The sequence below is a fragment of the Euleptes europaea genome, chromosome 7 (genome assembly GCF_029931775.1).
Source record: "Euleptes europaea isolate rEulEur1 chromosome 7, rEulEur1.hap1, whole genome shotgun sequence".
NCBI lineage: Eukaryota > Metazoa > Chordata > Lepidosauria > Squamata > Sphaerodactylidae > Euleptes > Euleptes europaea.
The window spans coordinates 93571395-93597439 of NC_079318.1; the positions used below are offsets into that span (position 1 = coordinate 93571395).

The following is a 26045-nucleotide window of genomic DNA, read 5'->3' on the forward strand; positions in this document are numbered from 1 at the left end:
TTCATTCTTGATAGACCACCTGGAGGTTGGCAACCCCACTCCACCCCCAGATCTCCAGCAATTCCCCCATCCCTGGGAACCATTGCAACCAATGTGGGACTGCACAGAAGACACTCGATGAACATCTGTTACAGGTGCAAAGTGCAACTTTGTTTCATTCTTGATAGACCACCTGGAGGTTGGCAACCCCACTCCACCCCCAAATCTCCAGCCATTCCCCCATCCCTGGGAACCATTGCAACCAATGTGTGCCTGCACAGAAGACACTCGATGAACCTCCGTTACAGGTGCAAAGGGCAACTTTGTTTCATTCTTGATAGACCACCTGGAGGTTGGCAACCCCACTCCACCCCCAAATCTCCAGCCATTCCCCCATCCCTGGGAACCATTGCAACCAATGTGTGCCTGCACAGAAGACACTCGATGAACCTCCGTTACAGGTGCAAAGGGCAACTTTGTTTCATTCTTGATAGACCACCTGGAGGTTGGCAACCCCACTCCACCCCCAAATCTCCAGCCATTCCCCCATCCCTGGGAACCATTGCAACCAATGTGTGCCTGCACAGAAGACACTCGATGAACCTCCGTTACAGGTGCAAAGGGCAACTTTGTTTCATTCTTGATAGACCACCTGGAGGTTGGCAACCCCACTCCACCCCCAGATCTCCAGCAATTCCCCCATCCCTGGGAACCATTGCAACCAATGTGGGACTGCACAGAAGACACTCGATGAACATCTGTTACAGGTGCAAAGTGCAACTTTGTTTCATTCTTGATAGACCACCTGGAGGTTGGCAACCCCACTCCACCCCAAATCTCCAGCCATTCCCCCATCCCTGGGAACCATTGCAACCAATGTGTGCCTGCACAGAAGACACTCGATGAACCTCCGTTACAGGTGCAAAGGGCAACTTTGTTTCATTCTTGATAGACCACCTGGAGGTTGGCAACCCCACTCCACCCCCAAATCTCCATCAATCCCCCCATCCCTGGGAGCATTGCAACCATTTTTAATTTTGCAAAAAATAATAATAATAATAATAATAATAATAATAAAATGGTGTGTGTGTGTGTGCGGGAGAGAAACGCAACCCTTTCCTTTGCAACGCAGAAGCGTCCGGTGGCGCTCGGAAGCTTGCTCCGTTCGCCCTGGGGCGGCTCGGCCGAGGGGGCGGTTCCAGGCGCGGCGGGGCCTCCCGTCCAGCAGGGGGCGCCGGAGGAGCCTCTCGGGGGGGGGGCGGGGAGGAGGGCTGGGAGCGGAGCAGCTGAGCCAGACCGGCCCAGGCTGTGGCGTGGGCTGGCGGCTAGCGGGAGCGCGCGCAGGGGAGCCCGCCGGGCCAAAAAACCAGCCCTGCAGGCTGCACAGGTACCCGGGGGGGGGGCGTCTGGGGGGGGGGCGTCTGGGGGGGGAGGTGGGGGGGCTGGCCTCGCTTCCATCCCACCCCACTCTCTAGCTGGGACGCTAATCCCCCCCCTCCCCAGTTTCCCTAAACAGCCCCTCCCCGCACTAACCTGGGCATTAAGACATCTCCTCCCACCTTCTTGCAATGGTGCTGGACCCCCCCCTCTCTTCCCCAGCATGGGGATATCTTTCAACCCCCCCAGTGGTAATTTCTCTCTCCCCCCCCAGTTCTTTTTCCTAGAATAGGAATATCTTTCAGCCCCCCCCAAATGCTCATTTCTCTTTCCCCCCCAGTTCTCTTTGCCAGCATGGGAATATCTTTCAACCCCCCCATGCTAATTCCCCCCCCAGTTCTCTTTCCTAGAATAGGAATATCTTTCAACCCCCCCCCAAATGCTCATTTCTCTTCCCCCCAGTTGTCTTTGCCAGCATGGGAATAACTTTCAACCCCCCATGCTAATTCCCCCCCCAGTTCTCTTTGCCAGCATGGGAATATCTTTCAAAACCCCCCCCCAATGCTAATCCCCCCCCCAGTTCTCTTTCCTAGAATAGGAATATCTTTCAGCCCCCCTCCCAAATGCTCATTCCTCTTTCCCCCCCCCAGTTCTCTTTGCCAGCATAGTAATATCTTTCAACCCCCCCATGCTAATTCCCCCCCCCAGTTCTCTTTCCTAGAATAGGAATATCTTTCAACCCCCCCCCAAATGCTCATTTCTCTTCCCCCCAGTTCTCTTTGCCAGCATGGGAATATCTTTAAACCCCCCCAATGCTAATTCCCCCCCCAGTTCTCTTTCCCAGAATAAGAATATTTTTCAACCCCCCCAAATGCTAATTTCTCTTCCCCCCCAGTTCTCTTTGCCAGCATAGTAATATCTTTCAACCCCCCCATGCTAATTCCCCCCCCAGTTTTCTTTCCTAGAATAGGAATATCTTTCAACACCCCCCCCCCAATGCTCATTTCTCTTTCCCCCAGTTCTCTTTGCCAGCATGGGGATATCTTTCAAACCCCCCAATGCTAATTCCCCCCCAATTCTCTTTCCCAGAATAGGAATATCTTTCAACCCCCCCAGTGCTCATTTCTTCCCCCCCCCCAGTTCTCTTTGCCAGCATAGTAATATCTTTCAAACCCCCCAATGCTAATCCCCCCCCAGTTCTCTTTCCTAGAATAGGAATATCTTTCAAACCCCCCCCAATGCTCATTCCTCTTTCCCCCCCAGTTCTCTTTGCCAGCATAGTAATATCTTTCAACCCCCCATGCTAATCCCCCCCAGTTCTCTTTCCTAGAATAAGAATATCTTTCAAAAAAAACCCCAAATGCTCATTTTTCTCCCCCCAGTTCTCTTTGCCAGCATAGTAATATCTTTCAACCCCCCCCAATGCTAATTCCCCCCCAGTTCTCTTTCCTAGAATAGGAATATCTTTCAACCCCCCAAATGCTCATTTCTCTTCCCCCCCCCAGTTCCCTTTGCCAGCATAGTAATATCTTTCAACCCCCTAATGGTAATTTCCTCTCCCCAAGTTCTCTTTCCCGGCATAGGAATACCTTTCAACCCCCCATGCTCATTTCCCCCCCTCCCAGTTCTGCTGCCTCCTTCTCTTTGCTACCCCCCATCCTCTTCTTCCCCCCCCCCCAGCTGAGTTGATTTCATTGCTTCCCACCCCTCCCCCCTTCCCTCCCATCCCAGGTCCTTGCGAAAGGGACCCTGCGCGTGACATGTCTCTCCCCTCCCCATATCAGTTGGGGGGGGGGTAGGCATCTTCTCCAGTGCTTTGGATAGGGACATTAACACACACCCCTGCCCCACTATTCCACTGACGCCCCTGCAGTTTTGGAAAGACCCTTATAGCCCCCACCCCACCCCGTGCCTTTCCTTCTCCTGGTTTTCCTTAAGTCTTCTCCACGCCCTCCCCCAAGTTTTATTTTGGGGACTGGACGCTCTTTCCTGCCCCTCTTGTCTGGATTGCTTCATGGGCTCTTCCCGATGTGCTCTTGGAAAGGAATATTTAATTCCATCTTGAGTGCCTGGTACCCCCCCCCCCCCCGCTTACATTTCCTCCGCTCCTCCATTCCTCTGAGCTAGACCCACAGGTATCCCCTCCTTTCTTCTCCTTCTCCCCATAAAAATCTGGATTACTTCGCCCATCCCCTAAACGTCATTCTGAAAGGAATATTGACTCCCCACCCCTTTCCCTTCCTCCTACCTGTTGTTCCTAGGGGCGTCGTAGTTATTGGGCAGATATAGGGCGACCCCTTTCTCTCTGTCCATCACTTCCCTTTCTGATAGGGGCTTTGGCTGGGCCTTCACCCCATTGGATACCCTTCACCCTTAATGCCACCTGTTTCCTCTTGAACTCCCCCCCCATCCCAGTTCCCCTTATAGTTCTGTCTCTTTTTTTTTATTGGGACATGGCAGGTACCCTTCTCCTGCTGTCCTTGCTTGCACGTATCAAGGGACAACTTCTTCATCCTGTTCTCTTCCCCCCCCCCCAAATTTCTGGCAAAGGTATTTCCTGTCACCTGCAAGGATACTTTCAAGGATAGGGAGGGGCCGTGGCTCATTGTTAGAGCATCTGCTTGGCATGCAGAAGTCCCAGGTTCAATCCCCAGCATCTCCAGTTAAAGGGACTTGGCAAGTAGGGGATGTGAAAGGTCCCTGCCTGAGACCCTGGAGAGCCGCTGCCGGTCTGAGTAGGCAATACTGACTTGGATGGACCCGGGGTCTGGTTCAGTATGAGGCAGCTTCATGGGTTCATGTGTTCAAGAACATCTGGCCCAAGGTACTATCTCTGCATTCTGTTTCTCCCCAGTTCCTTTACCAACGCCCCCCCCCACACCTAATCTTTCATACATTTCTTATCTGGTCCCTCTTTGGAAAGCGTCCCCTGTCAACAAAGCTTTGCCTTTTCACACACACCCCCAATTAATTTCCCCTGGATTGCAGATTGTTTTGGTGTGTGCAAAACCCGGTCGCTCCAGCCATTCTGGCGGCTCTTGAGTACTGAGGTGTGGGGAAGCGAGTGGTTATTCCAGGTCGTTTAAAACACTGACGAAAGGTGGGTTTGGGGTATTTGGCTTGCGGAACTCACTGCCACAAGGGCTTGGTGGTGGTAGAAGGTGCCGGCAAATCGCAGTTGACTTATGGCGGCCCCGTAGGGTTTTCAAGGCAAGAGACGTGCAGAGGCGGTTTGCCATTCCCTGCCTCCGCGTAGCGACCCTGGACTTCCTTGGTGGTCTCCCATCCCAATACTAACCACGGCCGACCTTGCTTAGCTTCCAAGATATGACCAGATCGGGCTAGCCAGGGCCATCCAAGTCAAGGCTATTAGGTTGGAGGGTAGGGAGCTGTTCTTGTTGGCAGCGGAGGATAGGACTCGCAGCAGTGGGTTTAAATTGTGGGTAGAGAAGTACCAGCTGTATATTAGGAAAAAGGTTTTTACAGTAAGACCGTGGAATCGGCTGCCTTGGGAGGTGGTGAGCGCCCCCTCACTGGCAGTCTTTAAGCAGAGGCTGGACAAACACTTGTAAGGGATGCTCTAGGCTGCTCCTTCATTGAGCAGGGGGTTGGACTAGATGGCCTCTATGGCCCCTTCCAACTTTTGTGATTCTATAAAAATATGGTCCGTTCTCCAGGCCGACCCCTGCCTACCTACCAAGATCTGATAGAATTGGGCTGCCCGGGGCTATCCAGGGCTTAGATGGATTTAAAAGGTGAATTGGACATATTTGCGGGATGTCAGTCAGTGGCTACTAGCCATGGCTGCTAAATGGGACCTCTGGGGTTGGGGCAGAATGCCTGCGATCGTCTGATGCCGGGGAGTAAATCGCTGTGTGAAGGCTATGGTCAGGGGCTTCCGCTTGCGGGCGTCCCTGCGGCATCTGATCGGTCCCAGGATGCTAGACTAGACGTACCCTCGGTCTGATCCAGCACAGCTTCTTAGTTACGATGGGCTGCTAGATAGAGCCTCCATACCCAGCTGCAGTCTACCTCTGAGCCGCCGGATAATCGGCAGTGTGCAAAAGGGCACCTGTTTGCCTTTCGGCCTTTGTTATGGGCTTGTGCTGGAGATGTTCGGCCAGCAAATCGGATGCTGGGCTGGATCGGTGGCTCGTTGGGCTGTCCCGTTGGGTCTCTCGTGTGGTGTTTTTTGATGCTTACACACAGGCCGAGGCTCTGACCCGAATCCTGGGCCCCGGATCGCTCACAGCTGTTAGAACATAAGAAAAGCCCTGCTGGATGAGACCCAGGCCCATCAAGTCCAGCAGTCTGTTCACACAGTGGCCGACCAGGTGCCTCTAGGAAGCCCACAGACAAGAGGAATGCAGCAGCACCGTCCTGCCTGTGCTCCACAGCACCTAATATAATCGGCATGCTCCTCTGATCCTGGAGAGAATAGGGATGCATCATGACTAGTATCCATTTTGACTAGAAGCCATGGATAGCCCTCCATGAACATGTCCACTCCCCTCTTCAAGCCTTCCAAGTTGGCAGCCATCCCCACATCCTGGGGCAGGGAGTTCCACAGTTTAACTCTCTGTTGTGTGAAGAAATACTTCCTTTTATCAGTTTTGAATCTCTCACCCTCCAGCTTCGGCAGATGACCCCCGTATTCCAGTATCCTGAGAGGGAGAAAAGCTTCTCCCTGTCCCCTCTCTCCATACCATGCGTAATTTTATAGACCTCTGTCATGTCTCCCCTTAACCACCTTCTTTCCACGCTAAAGAGCCTTAAGCGTTTTAAGCGCTTCTGGGGAAGCGGGGAAAACGGGGGTGGCGGGGCTGGAGAGACCAGACGGGCCAGGTGTGCGGATGTGGGCGTATGGGTGTAACCGCCTCCTGGCTGGTTTTGGGGTGTGGGTGAGCATCCGATATGCGGCCGTGACGGCCTTGTTCCAGTTTCTCCCCTCCCCCTTCCTTTTTTTAATCGCTTGGCAGTTCGTTTGCACGCCCCTTCACTTCCTGATGCCCTCCGAGGTTCTGAATGGGGAACTCCTGAACCCGAGGGACTTCCTCTCTGTCTTTGGGACTGGTATATAGGGGAGGGGCCGTGGCTCAGTGGTAGAGCATCTGCTTGGCATGCAGAAGGTCGCAGGTTCAATCCCAGGCATCTCCAGTTAAAGGGACTAGGCAAGTAGGTGGTGTGAAAGACCTCTGCTTGAGACCCTGGAGAGCTGCTGCCTGTCTGAGTAGACAAAACTGGCATTGATGGACCTGGGGTCTGATTTAGTATCAGGCAGCTTCATGTGTTCATGTGAGGGGCTGTGGCTCAGCAGTAGAGCATCTGTCCGGCATGCAGAAGGTCCCAGGTTCAAATCCCAGCATCTCCAGTTAAAGGGACTAGGCAAGTAGGTGATGTGAAAGACCCCTCTGCCTGAGACCCTGGAGAGCCGCTGCCAGTCTGAGTAGACAATACTGACTTTGATGGACCAAGGGTCTGATTCAGTAGAAGGCAGCTTCATGTGTGTTCATGTGTTCATCCCTTTCTTACAAAACCCTGCCCCTCTTCCTATTTCTTTCCCCCTAATAGAGATATCCATCCCACCCAGCTCTGAATTGCCATGTAATTTTCACTTTTAGATAGCTAATGTTTAATCGCTTTTCTCTCCCCTTCCAGAAAGTGTGTGGGGAGGGGCGCAAAGGATACTTCCCTTGCTAGGCTCGTTCTCGCTTTCTCTGCGGCCTTTCTCTCGGGCCATTCTTGGCACCGGAGAGGAACTGGAAACGTGCGTGTTCCTTTCTCCGCCTGGGAGGAAACCTCTTGTTTGTGACGGTGCCCAGTCCGGGTACTGGCAGCATAGAGCCTTGCCTGTCCCCTCCGCAGACCTGAAGCGTCTGAGCGATTTCACATTTAGCCACTGCTGATGACCAGGAGAGAAGTAAGTTCGTATCCAGACTGAGCCGAACTACGGGGTTGCTTCTGAAAGGACATAAAAGCCAGGCTGGATCAGCGTTCATCTAGTCCACTGCGGCCAGTCACATGCATCAGTTGGGTCTATCCCCCAACAAAAACGGCATTCTGAGATATACTGCCTCGGAACATGGAGGTTCTGTTGGGCCATCACGCATAACAAGCTTATCCTCCATGAATGTGTCCCTTTTTAAAGCCCTTTGCGCTGGCAGCCACCCTGTGGCGGTGAGTTCCGCACGTTAATTATGTGATAGTAACCTTCTGTCCTGACTCTTCCGTTCATGAACTTCACGGGGTTCTAGTATTTTTGTTAAGAGAGGGAGAAATATTGCTTTGTAATTTGAGAACTTTCCTGCGTCGAGCGAGGATCTTTGCGATGCTTTGCAGAGCCTTGCCGGGGGATCTCTCGTTTTTGGGTAGGAAGTAGCAGGCAGTTGCGTGGGGCTCGTGACCGTTGTGTCCATGTGTGTTCTTCCGTATCCGTAGCTGCAGGCCTGTGGCTGTTATGTGTACATATCCTGTATGTGTTTGTGGTATGCTGTACGGCATGCTGTGGCAAGCAGGTCAACAGTCGGCTCCTTCTTACATGCCAGATACTTCCTGTGTAGGAATTGGGTCACATTTATCATCCTTGTTGTTTTCATTTATGTAGTGACATCAGTCCGTGACGGTTCAGAGCATGCCATAAACAAGAAGCAAGGTCTCTGCCCCAAAACACTTACAGTTCAGACAAAAGGGAAGAATATGGTGGGGCTGGGGGAGGTAAAGCCGGGCAATGGAAGGATGTGGAAAAGCCATTGCAAGCAACCAAGTTTCAGATCAGAAGAGAGGTCCAGCAGGGTCACCCTAAAAATCCCTTTAGTCCAGTATCCTGCCTCCAACAGTGGTCAGCCAGGTGTCTCCAGGAAGCAAGGGGTTTAATCCTGCAAATCTGTTCTGAAAATCAAGGTGCTTTTCCTCCCCCCCCACTTTGCAGGGAGCTCTCCGTCTCTTGCACCTGGGGAGGGGGTCAGCACTACTGTTAGCAGGCCAGATTTGCGGGATCCAACCCAAGGGCAAGAAGGCAAGCAGCCCTCCCTCTCCCTTCTCCTTCCCCCCACAGCAGTTAATATTCAAAGATAGATTGCCTCTGAACATGGAGGTTTCCTTTTCCATTGTAGTTCACAGTTGCTCTGTTTCAGTTGGGGTTAAGACCAGAGTTTTCACAGGTCAGGTGGGCTCTGAGCCATAGTGCGAAGAAAGTGAACTATCTCGTGTGTTGGGCAGTAGCGGTTCTTTCGTTTCCCGGCACTACCAGGTGTTGTTTAAAGCTAAAGGTTTTTTTTCAGAGGGCAAACCGGCTGCCCCATGCTTCCCCTTTTCTAGCAGAGAGGGTGGCATTGAGCGCAGCTCAGGATCCGCCCAGCTGCTTCGCTGAGGTGCTCGCCTTCTGCATTCGGGGACTGTTGTCCCCGTGTTCAAAAAGATGACTTCACCCCCCACGTGTTTTGAAGGGGTACACTCCAAGGAGGACTCTAACTGTGCTTCTTTGCGGTGCAAACACTCCCTGCCTGGTGTGTTCAAATCCCCTTTTCCAGGAGGGCTGGCGAGAAAACAGGAAGTGACATTATGGGGCTGGGGAGAAGGGCAGACAGCTGCTCTCCCTGGACACTTACCTCTCATTGTGCGAAACGCACATATAAACTTTGGTGTACTTATTTACGGTGCCCGGCCAACGGCCTTTTCTGCACTTGGCCGCTGCAAAGGGAATTTCCAGTCTGGGTCTCGAAATTTGGTTTCGGTTTTAGCATCAGAAATTAAGGGCTCTTTTGTGCGCGTCGTTGCGCTTCGCTCTGTGCAAAGAAAAACGCTTTTGTGCATGGGGTTCCCCTCCCTGCCGTTTTGGAGCGGCGCCAGGGTCGGAGGTACCAGGATGAGCACGGGCAGAGGATCCCGGGCCCGCCGCTACCCTGCGTGATGTCCGGCTCATGATAACCTCCATCAGGGTTCCTTCTTGTGCAAACAGCTCCCTCCCAGCGCATCCACGTTGCCCCTTTCGTGGGTGGTGGAGGCTCCAGCTACCTGCCAAGGGCATTACCTGGCAATTTCTGGGCCTGGAATTTAAATCGAGGCGCTTGCTTATTCCTGCGGCAGAGAGGTGCCAGCGAGAGGTGGGAGTCATGTGGGTTGTGGGCTTAAAATAGAACAGCAGCTGACAGCAGGGTGGGAAGAGGACAGGCCGCCGGTGCCCGCGTTCGAGGGCACGCGGAAGGACACAAAGGCTCATAGCAGCCGGCCGTTGGTGGAGCCTGCGGGCGAACGGTCTGGAGAGTTGGAATGGTCTGGAGAACTGGAGACTTGGTGTGTTTGTGTTCATGTGCCGGGTTCAGATTCCCTCCAGAGCCACGAAGCTCACTGGGTGATCCTGAGCCAGTTTGTTTATTTATTTCGATTTCTGTCCTGCCCTCACTCCCCAGCCAAGGCCGGGATCAGGGCGGGTTGCAGTACAACATTCAGTACGGTAAAATGGAATAAATACAATAAAATTACAATATGGGAAATAAAAGGCCCCTTAGAACATCGAATGAATGTGATTGCCTCGCCCAGCCTACCTTGCAGGGCTGTTGTGAGCGTGGAATTGGGAGCAGGGGAGAGCTGCGTGGGATAAAAATGTCACAAGGTTAATCGTGTAAATTCCTATTCTCCACCCCGTTCCAACGGACACAGGGTTTTGTGGCTCTTCGTTTTGACAAACAGTAAAGATCATAGAATCATAGAGTTGGAAGGGACCCCCATGGTCATCTAGTCCAACCTCCTGCACAATGCGGGAAATTCACAACTGTTTTCCCCCCACACCTCCAGTGACCCCTACTCCATGCCCAGAAGATGCCCAAGATGCCCTCCCTCTCATCATCTGCCTAAGGTCACAGAATCAGCATTGCTGACAGATGGCCATCTAGCCTCTGCTTCAAAACCTCCAAGGAAGGAGAGCTTACCACCTCCCGAGGAAGCCTGTTCCACTGAGGAGCCTCTCTATTAGAAAATTCTTCCTAATGTCTAGACGGAAAGTCTTCTGATTTAATTTCAACCGACCTTCTAGGGCAACAGAAAACAACTTGGCACCCTCCTCTATATGACAGCCCTTCAAGTACTTGAAGATGGTTATCATATCTCCAGAAATTACAACAGAGAAAGGAGAACCGGAGAGGGGTGGACAGACAACGAAGTGTAGTTACAAATAGGTAAACCTTTATTTCAGGTGGGGGGTCGGGACCTGTCCAGCAACCTCCCCGCTCTCCCTGGGCCAGCATTCAGCATATCAAAAAGATGGGCTTTGCAGAGAGCATTGACCAATTCAGCGCCTTTGGCTGGCTTCCCACGTGTGGGGAACGGCCATGGTGTAAACTGCCCCAGTTCGGACTACGGAGGGGGAGGATTGCTATTTGGGAAATGTGCCTTGTATTAGAAATCCTCTTCAAATAATATTCATTCCCTTTCTCTCTGCTGTGCTAATTTTCTAGTTGCAGGGAGGGTTTTTTCATGGGAAGGAACATGTAGAGATGGAATCCGCTCCCTGCGGTCAGAGGGATGGAAAGAAGGAAGTATTTCCTGGCTTGTGGAACTTGCTTCCTTGGGGTTCCTTATATTAAAAATCCCCTACGAATAATATTCATTCCCTTCCTCTCTACTGTACTAATTTTCTAGTTGCAGGGAGGATAATTTTTTTAACGTGAAGGAACATTCAGAGCTGGAATCCTCTCCCTGCGGTCAGGGGGACGGAAAGAAGGAAGTATTTCCCGGCTTGTGGAACTTGCTTCCTTGGGGTGCCTTATATTAAAAATCCCCTTCGAATAATATTCATTCCCTTCCTCTCTGCTGTGCTAATTTTCTAGTTGCAGGGAGGGTTTTTTCATGGGAAGGAACATAGAGCTGGAATCCTCTCCCTGCGGTCAGACGGACAGCAAGAAGGAAGGATTTCTCGGCTTGTGAAACTTGCTTCCTTGGGGTGCCTTATATTAAAAATCCCCTTCGAATAATATTCATTCCCTTCCTCTCTGCTGTGCTAATTTTCCATTTGCAGGGAGTTTTTTGTTTTTAAGCCCCCTCCCCAAACACACCTGTCATTCTCTCCATCCCTCTATCCCTGTCTCATTAGCTATGTAACCATAGCAACCTCACAGCCAGGTTTGGATCTTCTATAACCTCTTCCTCTCTGGTGATGCAGTAGTAAATAGCACAAACACACCCTTGCGATGCTCTAGGCTGGGCGGTGCCTTCTCGTGTGGTTAGAGTGCCGGACTAGGATCTTGGAGATCCAGGTTCGAATCCCCTGCCCCCCTCCAACCATGTGTGTTGGACTAGGATCTGGAAAACCTGGGTTCAAACCCCTGCTTTGCCCTGAAATTCACCGAGTGGCCTAGGGCCGCTTTCGCTCTCTCTCTTCTCTGTCTAGTCTACCTCACAGGGTTGTTGTGAGCATAAACCGAGGAACAGAGAACCACCCGTGCTGCCCAGAGTGCCCTGGAAGAAAGGCAAACATCCCGGGCAATGCCGGGGACGGAACTTGGGATCTTCCCCGTACAAAGTATGTCATCTGCCCTGGCGTCTCCTTCCCTTCCTCATGTGAGTGGCGCTGGCTGGCCCTGTTGGCATCTTGCAACCTGCAGCCAGGGGAAGCTACAGGAAGGGAAGGAGCCACCCTAGAGAGCCAAAACGGAGGGCGGGGCACACGGACTTTATTATTTCAGGTTGCCATCCGGGCTGGGCCAGCAACCCCGGGAAAAGCAGCGACGTAACATTTCAGAAGGCGGCCTCGTTACCGCCGCTTGTGGACGTTGCTGCCCCAGGAAGTCCTGAGGTCCCTCCCTTCTTGGCCTTATTTTAAGCCACGTCTCGGGTTCGAAACCCGCCTTCCTGTTCTGAGGCTCAGGCGTTCCGCGGTCGTGACGAGTGTGCCTCTGAGCAGTGGAGGGGGGGTCCGTTTGTTTGCCGCCACCCCCTTTGAGGATTAGTGCTGGGGGCGTCTCGAGGAAGGTATTTCGGGGCAAGCGTCGGCCGGGGCCATTTTTCTCGTTTTTAAAAAATTCCAAGTCGTTCGCTTCGCCGCTTCCCCTTCCCACCCTCTGCAAAGGACATTTTCCGTGGGTTCTGCAATATCAGCAGGAACGTGATTCCTGCCCTGGCTGACGCTTCCTTCCCCTTTTCGGTCCAGAGCCCTGACAGTCCCTTGCAGTTAGATCTTTCCTTGCCAAGAATCGAACCACCTTTGCTCTGAAGGGGTTGAGAAGGGCCGGTGTCCCAACCAGCTCTGTGTTGCGTCGTGATTCAAAAGCGCCGGCGCTTGGTGGAGGTACGTCACACTTCGCCCGCTGGCAAAACGTTCTACTGGCGTGCCTACCTGTGTTTGCTTAGCCAGCTCAGGGCAGGTGGTGGGGTGGGCGAGCCGGAACAAATTATTCACCCTAGGCGAGTAGCCGGCCATAAAGCCAAGTTAGCCCCCAAAACGATTGCCTTTTGTTTTTAACTTACGGATTTACTTACTTATAAATTGACGTTATTTATGGTCCGCCTTTCTCACTGGGACTCGAGGCAGATTGAGAGCCAGCGTGGTGTAGTGGTTAAGAGCGGTGGTTTGGAGTGGTGAACGCTGATCTGGACAACCGGGTTTGATTCCCCGCTCCTCCACATGAGTGGCGGAGGCTAATCTGGTGAACAGAGTTGGTTTCCCCACTCTTCCACATGAAGCCAGTGGGTGACCTTGGGCTAATCACTGTTCTCAGAGCTCTCTCAGCCCCACCTATCTCACAGGGTGTCTGTGGTGGGGAGGGGAAGGGAAAATGATTGTAATCCGGTTTGAGTCTCCCTTAAGTGGTAGAGAAAGTCAGCATATAAAAACCAACTACTTCTTCTTCAATAGAATCGACAGGATGAGACATTCAGTAAACAATGAAATGGGATTCGAGCCGTAGAACCAACCAGAAGTCTAGAAAACAGAACTGAAGCAAAGCATAAGTATTACCATGACACACGAAACGATGCAAAATTACCTAGGAGGATCCAGATTACAGCTAACTATATTAGTATTATAGACTACAGTACCTAATGATTTGTCCAAGCAGCCTGGTGAATCATTTTGTATAGTGCTACCTTACTGCCCGTGTTCTGGATATGTTCTGCCTGGGAGTATACTAAGCTGGTTATTCCTGGACATCAGACCTTGGTCCATCGAGGTCATTCTTGTCTACTCAGACTGGCAGCAGTGGCTCTCCAGGGTCTCAGGCAGAGGTCTTTCCCATCACCTGCTTGCCTGGTCCCTTTAACTGGAGATGCCAGGGATTGAATCTGGGACCTTCTGCATGCCAAGCAGATGCTCTGCCACTAAGCCACGGCCCCTCCTCCACCACCACCACCTTCTCCCCCTCCTTCTTTTTCTCCTCCTCCTCCTCCTAATTCTTCTCCTCCTCCTTTTCCTTCTCCCCCCTCCTCCTCCTTTTCCTCCTCCTTCTCCTCCCCCTCCTCCTCCTTCTTTTCCTTCTCCTCCTCCTTCTTCTCCTCCTCTTCCTCCTCCTCCTTCTCCTCCTCCTCCTCCTCCGCAGTTCCCTGTGTAACCACCTGGCCTGAAGGGATACCTGTCGCTATGAGCAGGCGCCATTGGCCACGGCGAGCTCCGTCTCTATGACGACGTGTTGTGCTCGCCACGGCGAACATTCTGCCCAGAGTTCCCACGGGTGTCCTTGTCTTGGGACCTTGGGTTTGTGATCCGCGGAAAGAGCAGGGCCTCCAATAGTGGCCTCCTGGTCCGTCTGCGTCTCTCGTGACCCCTTGTCTCCCTCCTCCATTTCCGCAGATGCCGTGAGCTGCCGCCATGACGGAGGAGCGGGTGCCGCAGCTGGTGGACTACTTCGTGGTGGCCGGCTTGGCGGACAAGTCCAAGCCGCTTGAGGACGAGAGCCAGCCCCCGCGACCAGCCCGGCCCAGCGAGCCCATCACCGATGTGGCTGTCATCATCCGCTCTCAAGGCGAGGAGGTGCCCCATGGCTTCACGTGCATTGAGCGCACGGCGACAGGGAACCCCGTGGATCTCAACGCCGGACTGCTCAACAACCCCCAGATGTACATCTGCTACAAACGGGGGCGGGACAAGCCCCCTATCGTCGAGTTGGGGTAAGTGCCCGAGCAGAGGGGTGGGCCGGGCTGGCGTTTGTCCTGGTGGGTGTTTCTCTGAATCACCATGTGATACATTAGGACAGGGGTCCCCGACCTTTCTGAGCCTTCAGGCCCCTTTGGAAGTTTTAAACGGGGCGTTGAGCACCACCCCAAAATAGTGAGCCAGCGTGGTGTAGTGGTTAGGAGCGGTGGACTCTAATCTGGAGAACCATGTTTGATTCCTCTGCATGAAGCCTGCTGGGTGACCTTGGGTACTGCTGACAGGTGGCCATCTAGCCTCTGCTTAAAAACCTCCAGGGAAGGAGCGCTCACCACCTCCCGAGGAAGCCTGTTCCACCGAGGAACCACTCTTAACTGTTAGAAAATTCTTCCTGATGTCTAGACGGAAACTCTTTTGATTTAATTTCAACCTGTTGGTTCTGGTCCGACCTTCTGGGGCAACAGAAAACAACTTGGCACCATCCTCTCTATAACAGCCCTTCAAGTACTTGAAGATGGTTATCATATCGCCCCTCAGTCGTCTCCTCTCCAGGCTAAACATACCCAGCTCCTTCAACCTTTCCTCGTAGGACTTGGTCTCCAGACCCCTCACCCTCTTTGTTGCCCTCCTCTGGACACGTTCCAGCTTGTCTACATCCTTCTTAAACTGCAGTGCCCAAATATGTTTGCTCTGGTTACCGTTCTCTAGGGTCCACTATGACGGGAAGGACCGCCCCAAACCGGGCTACAAAATTGTTGACACGACTCCCTACAGCCGCTCTGCCAACCTGACATCCGGAGGCCCCGGGCACCAGCGTACCTTCCTGACCTACCGGCGAGCCGGCGAGGGCCAGGCCTACAGCACCCTGGGCGTCACCGATATCTGTCTCATCATGCCAAGCAAAGGGGAGAGCACGCCCCATACATTCTGCCGCGTGGACCGGAACCTCAATGCTGGCATGGTGGGTAGTGGGAAAGATGGGAGGGGGCCAGGGGGACCCTCATGAGCGGCTTGGGCCTACCAGTTTCCTTCTCACCTTACCGTGCTCGAGAGCCAGTGTGGTGTAGTGGTTAAGAGCGGTAGTTTGGAGCAAGGGACTCTGGCCTGGAGAACTGGGTTTGATTCCCCCTTCCTCCACCACAGCAGCAGTGGAGGCTAATCTGGTGAACCGGGTTTGTTTCCCCACTCCTCCCCATGAAGCCAGCTGGGTGACCTTGGGCTACTCACAGTTCTCTTAGAGCTCTCTCAGCCCCACCTGCCTCACAAGGTGTCTGTTGTGAGGAGGGGAAGGGGAAGCGATTGTAAGCCGCTTTGATTCTCCTTAAAAGGTATAAAAACCAACTCTTTTTCTTCTTCTGGAGGGCCAGTAAAAAACAGCTGAGGGACAGACAGTGCCAACTCCCATTTTGGGAGAAGATAAGGGGGAGATAATTTCCATTATGCGGTCATTGGGACTTTACTGGGGACCTTTGGGCTAGTCACAGGTCAGAGCTCTCTCAGCCCCACCTGCCTCATAGGGTATCTGTTGTGGGGAGGGGAAGGGAAGGAGACTGTAAGCTGTTTTGATTCTTCCTTAAGTGGTAGAGAAAGTTGGCATATAAAAACCAACTCTTCTTCTTCCCCACAGTGGGGCCCGGCTCTCTTTCTCTGCTACAAGAAGGCGCTGGCCAAAGGCAACACCCTGGTGTACGAAGCAGGTAGGTGGCCACTCACGGAAGATGAGTGGGTAGCCCGTGGAGACCTCGACCACCACAGGAACGTTGTTTCTTCGGGCTGCGATACTTACCTGGCTTAGTTGTTGAGACCGGAAACCATTTCGATAAATTGAAAGATGCTGCTGGTTCATCCGTCAGCATATTTTTAGCTGTTTTTAATACATCGAGATTCAAATCAGGTAGTATACAAAACTACCAGTATAAACCAGTATAAACCATTACAGAGATATTCAACACAATTGAAGAAAATGGAGGGGAGGGGCTGTGGTTCAGTGATAGAGCATCTGCTTGGCATACAGAAGGTCCCCGTCATCTCCAGTTAAAGAGACTAGGCAGGTAGGTGATGGGAAAGACCTCTGCCTGAGACCCTGGAGAGCTGCTGCCAGTCTGAGTAGACAATACTGATCTTGATGGACCCAGTTCTGGTTGAGTAGAAGGCAGCTTCATGTGTTCAAAACACATAATATATATAACCAAGAGACCATTTAGGTTTACAGGTCATTTATATTACGTGTTTTCATCAACTGCATTGAATATTTCTTTATCAGTTTATACTGGTGGTTTTGTATGTAGCCTGTGTTTTTACCATATCTGTTGTGTGCACTTAACAAATATAATTATTTTATAAGAAGTTGTAGTTTCCAGCTCAACCTTTGAGGCTCCCTGTATTTTTATGGTTGAGTTTGTTTCCCCCTTTTTTCGTTGTCTGTCCAAATCAGGTAGCACCTTAGAGATCAATTAAATTTTCGGGGTGTAAGCTTTTGAGGATCAAAAGGGAGCATTGATTCTCGAAATCTTACACCCCGAAAAATTCTTTGGTCTCTAAGGTTCTACCAGATTAGAAACTACCTTTTCTTCTACAAACCAACATGGCTACTCTCTGAAACTGTTTCGAATACATGTGAAGAGGAGAAGACTGAGAGGGGATATGAGAACCATCTTCAAGTACTTGAAGGGCTGCCATAGAGAGGAGGGTGCCGAGTTGTCGTCTTTTGCCCCAGAAGGCCGGACCAGAACCAACGGGTTGAAATTAAATCAAAAGAGTTTCCGTCTAGACATTAGGAAGAATTTTCTAACAGTTAAGAGCGGTTCTTCAGTGGAACAGGCTTCCCTGGGAGGTGGTGAGCTCTCCTTCCCTGCAGGTTTTGAAGCAGAGGCTAGATGGCCATCTGTCAGCAATGCTGATTCTATGACCTTGGGCAGATCGTGAGAGGGAGGGCATCTTGGCCATCTTCTGGGCATGGAGTAGGGGTCACTGGGTGTGTGTGTGGGTGAGGTACTTGTGAATTCCCTGCCTTGTGCAGGGGGTTGGACTAGATGACCCTGGTGGTCCCTTCCAACTCTATGATTCTATGCATGTGAAACACTAGGCGGCGAGTGTTGTGGTACGAGAAGAGTTGAGGAGAAAATGGCTGTCAGGAGCCAGCGTGGCTTAGTGGTTACATTGCTGGGCTAGGATCTGGGAGACTGATTCGAATCCCCGCTTTGCCACGGAAGCTGGCTGGGTGACCTCGGGCCAGTCACGCTCTCTCAGCCTAACGTACCTCACGGGGTTGTTGTGAGGATTAAATGGAGGACGCTGACAGGATGTAAACAATTTTTAGTCCTCGTTGGGGGAAAGGTGATGTATAAATTGACTAAATTAATAATAATGAAGTTGGATGAGACATTTTCCCTTGGGCGCTTGAGACTGAAGAGGAAGTACCTCTTTTAAAACAGTATTCATTCATTCATTCATTCATTCATTCAAACCTTTATTGGCCTAAAACTTTTAAGTACATCAACACAGTCATTAAAATGCAATATATAAATGATAAAATATCTATAAATAGTTAAAATCTGTAATTCTTAGTGCTGTGCATTTTCAATAGTGCTTAGCTCTGTGGAGGAGCTTGACGCAGCGCTCCTAGGGAGGTTTCCAGGAATCTTGCTGTCATCAGGGCTATATGCTCATCCCTGTCCCTTAATAGGTAGCGCATGAATCCCACATCTGTTTGTGCTTTAAAACAGTATTTAAAGCAGCCATTCCTCCATATGTATGGAGTAGAGGTTGAATGCCTTTTCAGAATTGGCAACGCATTCTCACCTGTGTGGGTAGAGAAATAAATGATGCCTCTTCTCAAATGGTATTAATGACACATTCCCTCCTGTATGTGTGGAAGAAGCCGAATGCCTCTTCGAAGAAGAAGCTGGCTGTCACAGAGAGGTACCTCACAAATATGCTAAAAGAAAAAGAAAAGAACAGTATTTTTCTCATATAAATGAAATGAGAACATTTATTTACTTGCTTATTTACAAAATTTATAACCTGCCTTTCTGCCTAATGGGGATCCAAGACGGTTTTCACCCTTCTCCCATCCTCCATTTTATCTTCACAGCAACCCTGTGAGGTAGGGGAGGCTGAACACGTGACCGGCCGAGGTGGCAAACAGGGAAAAAGGCATTTTAAAATACATCATAAAACCGATTTAAACCTAAGCTAAAATACATATGTAAAGAACAGAGACGGCAATTTAAAACATAAGGCCGGAAGGAGGGAGTCATTTAAGGAACGCCAGAGGGAATGAAGATACCTGTTGGCGGAAGACAGCGGAAAAAGTTGATGGAACCTGATATAATTAACGGGTCAAGATTTATTTTAATAGAGTGACGACCTCATTCTTGTTTTTGTAAAGCCCTGCATCACATCAAGTAGCTTTAAAAAAGGTCTTACAGCTCATAAAAATCAGTTACCCATCTCTTTTTGAAGTAACAGAAGAAAAAGCATTATCACATATAGTGGTTTGACGGTTACAGTGTTGAGCTGCCATTGGGGAGACCCGGGTTCAAATCCCACCCTCATTCATCAAGCTCACTGAGTGACCTTGGGCAGTTGGTCTCTCGGTTTTGCTTACCTCAGACTGGGTTTGGATCGCACGGATCTGCTCTGCGAACAACAGGGCTTCCCCCTTGGTTTGAGCCTCTTGCTTTAGTGGAAGGCGTCTTCTGTCAGAGGAAAATGATCCATTAGCAGAGAGGGGCCCGTTGGATCCATCCCAGAGTTTTGTGAGGATGAATTGGGGGACGGGAGAAGCTGTTACTCCATCCTTAACCCCCTTAGATCAGGGGTCCCCAACGTGGTGCATCTTGGCCATCTTCTGGGCATGGAGTAGGGGTCACTGGGGGTGTGCGGGGCAGGTAGTTGTGAATTTCCTGCATTGTGCAGGGGGTTGGACTAGATGACCCTGGTGGTCCCTTCCAACTCTATGATTTTAACACCTTTCCTGGCATCTGCCAAGTGTTTTCTAAGAAATTGGGCCAGGCCGTGGGGCTTTTGCCTAGCAAACATTCTGATTTGCCATTAGAGATTTGATAACCATCTTCAAGTACTCGAAGGGCTGTCATATAGAGGATGGTGCCGAGTTGTTTTCTGAACCAACAGGTTGAAATTAAATCCAAAGAGTTTTTGCCTAAACATTAAGAATTTTCTAACAGTCAGAGCGGTTCCTCAGTGGAACAGGCTTCCTCGGGAGGTGGTGAGCTCTCCTTCCCTGGAGTTTTTAAGCAGAGGCTAGATGGCCGTCTGTCAGCAATGCTGATTCTATGACCTTAGGCTGATGGTGAGAGGGAGGGCAGGAAGGGTTGCGTCAGTATTTGGCTCTTGTGGCCCTTTCTTGCATGCCCAGGGTAATGCCAATCGCCACTTTGTGGTCAGGAAGCAATTTGGCCAGGGATCCTGGAGGGTTTTTTTTGGGGAGGCATCTTCTAGGCATGGAGCAGGGGTCACTGGGTGTGTGTGAGGGGAGGTAGTTGTGAATTTCCTGCATTGTGCAGGGGTTTGGTTGGACTAGATTACCCTGGTGGTCCCTTCCAACTCTACGATTCTATGATTTGATTGGCTGTGCAGATTTTCTATAATGTTGTTTCGACGGCAGCTGTCACCACCACACAAGAATCTCCACTGTGATTGAAGGTCAGCTGCGGCTGCCATTTTGTGGCTGGCTTAGTCTCCTGTGGCAGCCATTTTATGGCTGTTCCCACCACGCCATGTCGGAATTCCAAAGATGCCCGCAGGCACAAAAAGGCTGGGGACCTCTGCCGTAGAAGAAGGGTTGGGATTAAAGGTATAGATAACCATGGAGCCTGTTTTGATGTGACTCGGGGCTGTTTTCTCCTCCCTCCCCAGGTCTCCTTAGCCGCTACCCCAAGGAGGACGCCGAGAGCTTTCCGCTGCCTGAATCCGTGCCTGTCTTTTGCCTGCCCATGGGCGCCACCATTGAGAGCTGGCCAGTGGACACCAAGTACCAACTTCCCGTCTTCTCTACCTTCGTGCTGACCGGGGCCTCGGGGGACAAGGTAGCAAGAAACGGGTGGGAGGCGGATCTGGAAAAGGCGGGCTGCCATGAGGAGCCAGTGTGGTGTAGTAGTCAGAGTGCCGGTCTAGGTTCTGGGAAAACCAGGTTCGAATCCCTGCTCTGCTGTGAAAGCTGGGTGACCTTGGGCCCAGTCACACACCCTCAGTCTAACCTACCTCATAGGGTTCTTGTGAGGATAAAATGGAAGAAGAAAAAGAATTGGTTCTTATACCCTGCTTTTCTCTACCTTTAAGGAGTCTCAAAGCAGCTTACAATCATCTGTTTTTCTGACCGTTAGAGTTGTTCCTCAGTGGAGAGGAGAGGCTATGGCTCAGTTCTTGGCATGCAGAAGGTCCCAGGTTCAATCTCCGGCATCTCCAGTTAAAGGGATCAGGCGAGTAGGTGATGTGAAAGACCTCAGCCTGAGACCCCGGAGAGCTGCTGCCAGTCTGAGTAGACAATACTGACTTTGATGGACCAAGGGTCTGATTCAGTATAAGGCAGCTTCATGTGTTTACCTTCCCTTCCCCTCCCCACAACAGACACCCTGAGAGGTAGGTGGGGCTCAGAGAGCTCGAAGAGAGCTGTGACTAGCCGAAGGTCACCCAGCTGGCTTCATGTGGAGGACTGGGGAAACCAACCCAGTGCACCAGATTAGCATCCGCTGCTTATGTGGAGGAGTGGGGAATCAAACCCAGTTCTCCAGATCGGACTCCACCGCTCTTAACCACTATACCACGCTGGCTGGACGAGAAAACCACAGGGGAGAAATGTGTATAAATGAGATGAATAAAGAGGTGGTGAAATGACCGTCGTGTGAGAATGGGGTGTTTGTGTGTCTGTGAAGTAAATAAAATAAGCCTGGGTTCTGGCAGCATTACCTCTCGGAGCGGAATGAAAGGCAGGGGCGTGGTCCTATCTTGACAGGATGTTTACCTGGCACTCTGGATGGGGATGGCAGATGGGCAACCAGACGGACAAGTGTAATAATAACTGAGTGCTTCCTTATTGCCTTATAACACTTGGGGGCCCGTGGCTCAGTGATAGATCATCTGCTTTGTATGCGTAAGAACATAAGGCCTTGGTGGATCAGACCAAGACCATCAAGTCCAGCAGTCTGTTCACACAGTGGCCAACCAGGGGCCTCTAGGAAGCCCACAGACAAGACGACTGCAGCAGCACCATCCTGCCTGTGTTCCACAGCACCTAATATCATAGGCGTGCTCCTCTGATCCTGGAAAGAATAGGTATGCGTCATGACTAGTATCCATTTTGACTAGTAGCCATGAATGGCCCTCTCCTCCATGAACATGTCCACTCCCCTCTTAATGCCCTCCAGGTTGGCAGCCATCACCACATCCTGGGGCAGGGAGTTCCACAATTTAACTCTCTGTTGTGTGAAGAAATACTTCCTTTTATCTGTTTTGAATCTCTCACCCTCCAGCTTCAGCAGATGACCCCACGTACTGGTATTACCAGAAAGGGAGAAATGCTTCTCCCTGTTTCCTCTCTCCATACTATGCATAATTTTATAGACCTCTATCATGCCTCCCCTTAACCGCCTTCTTTCCAAGCTAAACAGCACTGAGTGTTTTAACCACTCCTCATAGAGCCATTGCTCTAGTCCCCAGATCGTTTTGGTTGCTCCTTTCTGCACCTTCTCAAGGTCCGCAATATCCTTTCTTAGGTGTGGTGACCAGAACTGTACACAATATTCCAAGTGTGGTATCACCATAGATTTGTACAAGGGCTGTATGATATCAGCAGTTTTGTTCTCTATTGCTCGTCTAATTATGGCCAGCGTCGAATTTGCCTTCTCGGCAGAAGGTGCCAGGTTCAATCCCCAGCATCTTCAATTGAAAAGACCAAGCAGTGGGTGATGTGAACAGCCTCCACCAGAGACTTTGGAAAGCCATCTTCTTTCAGAAGGGACAAGACTGACTTGATAGGCCAATGGGCTGAATCGGTATAAGGCAGCTTCATATGTGTTGGGGCTGTGGCTCAGAGGCGGAGGATCTGCTCGGCATGCAGAAGGTCCCTGGTTCAATCCCTTTATGAGTACCATAGGCAACTAGGTATTTTCCTTGCCTGGTGTAGTGTGCTGACCCCTACCGTCTTGGTCCCGAGGTGTACAGTGTGCTGTCCCCTATTCTCTTGTCCCCTGGTGTACAACCCACTGATCTCTGCCTGCTTGTCCCTAGGTGTATGGCAGGCTGACCCCTTCTCCCTTGTTCCTAGGTGTACGACCAGCTGACCCCTACCTGCTTTTCCCTAGGTGTACAGCACACTGACCCCTACTCTCTTGTACCGAGGTGTACGACCTGCTGACCCCTACCCATTTGTCACTAGGTATACAGCATGCTGACCCTTACTTTCTTGTCCCTAGGTGTACGGCGTGCTGACCCCAACTCTGTTGTCCCTAGGTGTGCAATCTGCTGACCTCAACCCATTTGTCCCTAAGTGTACAGCATGCTGACCCCTACTCTCTTGTCCCTAGGTGTATGGCATTCTGACCCCTACCTGCTTGTCCTTAGGTGTACAGCACACTGACCCCTACTCTCTTGTCCCAAGATGTACGACCTGCTGACCCCTACCCATTTGTCCCTAGGTATACAGCATGCTGACCCTTACTTTCTTGACCCTAGGTGTACGACCTACTGACCCCTACAAGCTTGTCCCTAGGTGTACGACCCCTACCTGCTTGTCCCTAGGTGGACAACCTGCTGACCCCTACCCTCTTGTCCCCAGGTGTACGGCGCCGCGATCCAGTTCTATGAGTCCTACCCGCGGGAGCGCCTCTCGGAACGGCAGTGCCTGTGGCTGAACCTGCTCACCGTGGTCGACCGGCGCCCCATCACCAGCAAGTCGGTGCAGACCCGCAAGAGCATCTGCGTCTTGTCGCACTGGCCCTTCTTCGATGTCTTCTGCAAGTTCCTCACTTTCCTCTACCGCTACAGCATCTCAGGCCCCCACGTGCTTCCGATTGAGGCGTAAGTTGCCGCGGGGGCGAGAAGGCGGCCTCCCAATCCTTCCCTGATCTCCCCCCCCTTACGCTTGCATCCGCCTACGCCTGGGCTACCCTGGCAGTAGAACAAGGTGGGAAGGAGTTGGGAGAGGGGATCAGAGGGTGAGAGATTCAAAACAGATAAAAGGAAGTCTTTCTTCACACAACGCATAGTTAAACCATGGAACTCCCTACCCCAGGAGGTGGTGACGGCTGCCAACTTGGACGGCTTTAAGAGGGGAGTGGACATGTTCTTGTAGGAGAGGGCTATCCATGGCTACTAGTCAAAATGGATACTAGTCATGATGCATCCCTATTGTCTGCAGGATCAGAGGAGCAGGCCTATTATATTAGGTGCTGTGGGACCCAGGCAGGATAATGCTGGTGCAGTCGTCTTGCTTGTGGGCTTCCTAGAGACACCTCATTGGCCACTGTGTGAACAGACTGCTGGACTTGATGGGCCTGGATCTGATCCAGCAGGGCTTTTCTTATGTTTCTTACATTAAGGCTTTAAGACGGGAGTAGACATGTTCATGGAGGAGAGGGCTATTCATGGCTACTTGTCAAAATGGATATTAGTCTTGATGCATACCTGTTGTCTCCAGGATCAGAGGAGCAGGCCTATTATATTAGGTGCTGTGGGACACAGGCAGGAAGGTGCTGCTGCAGTCGTCTTGTTTGTAGCTTCCTAGGGGCCCCTGGTTGGCAACTGAGTGAACAGACTGCTGGACTTGATGGACCTTGGTCTGATCCTGCATGGCTTTTCTTATGTTCTTATGAACCAGACTGTAGATGGAAGATTTTGTATGTTGAAAAGTGGTGTTTAAAAAATCCATAATAAACGGTCGTAATTGTGTGTCGCTGACTTTTCAAACAACCCCTTTGGGAATCTCACCTACTCGTTTTGGCAGAGCATGTAACGGAACTTCTGGCTCCTTCTTGCCACTCAAACGTAGTTACTAAAGGCAGGATTGTGAGGCGGTAGTTAGGATTTTTGCTCTTTGTTGCTTTGCCTGGATGTGTTTCTTCCTGGTGACTTTTACGCTGTTTGCTTTTTAGACACATCTCCCACTTCATGCATCACGTCCCCTTCCCATCTCCTCAGAGGCCCCGGATTCTGGTTCAGGTAAGCACAAAGAGGTGACCCCGACTGTTGGCTGGCTCTGATAGGCTGGAATGGGGTGGTATGTTCTTCTGGGTGGCTTACCTGTGCAAGCAACCACAAATATTCCCATCCCCTCCCAACGCAGAGAACATTTGCCTTGTAATGGCTTAAATAGCTTTGAGTGTAGGATATAGCTATCAGGTGTGTGTCGGAATGGACACTGGCCAATATATGCCTGTGGTCAGAGAATCCTTTCCACTGGGGCCTGTCTTTCGAACGGAGCATTGGCCGTGCCTGTGCCATTGGTTCCACCCATTTCTGCGTCAGCTGAGCTGAAGGCGTAGGGCTTTTTAACCCCTTCTTGTCCGTTGCGAATGGCAACGAGGCCTTTGGGAGATCCCTTCTGCGTTACCATTTCTCTGTACTTTGGGAGGGGTCATAGCTCATTTATTTGTACTTGGGGAGGGGCCGTGGCTCAGTGGTAGAGCCTCTGCTTGGCATGCAGAAGGTCCCAGGTTCAATCCCCGGCATCTCCAGTTAAAGGGACCAGGCAAGTAGGTGATGTGAAAGACCCCTGCCTGAGACCCTGGAGAGCCGCTGCCGGTCAGAGTAGACAATACTGACTTTGATCGACTGAGGGTCTGATTCAGTATAAGGCAGCTTCACGTGTTCATGTGACAGCGAAGAACTATGGTTGCATAGCAAGAGGAAGGCTCAGCCAAAGCCTCGCTTGGCAGGAAAAGCGTGAGGCATTAAAGAGGCCTTTGCTGAGGTCTCAGTTTGGGGAAATGTGGTGGAGGTGCGCTGATTGTGTTGGTGGAAGTGGCCCTGGGCATCAGAGACTGCTGTGGGCCAGATAGGAACCACCGAGGGTTGGGTTTGCATCAGTATGAGCGTTCTGTGTTCCCCAGTCTTGCCTCTCAGTTGGTGCTCGGAGCCCTTTGCTGGGTCTCTAATCCACAAAGTCAAGGTTGATTGTGTTCTCTGTCTGTCCCATCAGAGCCCTTACGGAGCCCTTTGCCGGCTCGGCTCCTCTTAACGGAGCCCTTTGTCAGCTCTGCTGCTCTTGCAGAGCCCTTTGCCGGGCCTCTAAGCCACAAAGTCAAGGTTGATTGTGTGTCTATCCCATCAGAGCCCTTACGGAGCCCTTTGCCGGCTCGGCTGCTCTTACGGAGCCCTTTGTCGGCTCTGCAGCTCTTGCAGAGCTCTTTGCCGGGCCTCTAAGCCACAAAGTCAAGGTTGATTGTGTTTTCTCTATCCCATCAGAGCTCTTCTGGAGCCCTTTGCCGGCTCTGCTGCTCTTACGGAGCCCTTTGCCGGCTCGGCTGCTCTTGCAGAGCTCTTTGCCGGGCCTCTAAGCCAAAAAATCAAGGTTGATTGTGTGTCTATCCCATCAGAGCCCTTATGGAGCCCTTTGCCGGCTCGGCTGCTCTTACAGAGCCTTTTGCTGGGT

The 26045-nt window shown here is 51.4% G+C and overlaps 1 protein-coding gene across 1 annotated transcript in view; it reads left to right on the plus strand.

Annotated features, from left to right (window-relative positions):
• Positions 1 to 14152: 14152 nt before the first annotated feature.
• Positions 14153 to 26045, plus strand: part of DENND4B (DENN domain containing 4B) — a 47234-nt gene continuing 35341 nt past the window's right edge. The window contains exons 1-6 of the mRNA XM_056853038.1: positions 14153 to 14451; positions 15143 to 15395; positions 16062 to 16131; positions 20315 to 20484; positions 23232 to 23473; positions 24547 to 24613. Of these exons, the coding sequence (XP_056709016.1) occupies positions 14153 to 14451; positions 15143 to 15395; positions 16062 to 16131; positions 20315 to 20484; positions 23232 to 23473; positions 24547 to 24613 (1101 nt within the window). The remainder of the gene's footprint in view (positions 14452 to 15142; positions 15396 to 16061; positions 16132 to 20314; positions 20485 to 23231; positions 23474 to 24546; positions 24614 to 26045) is intronic.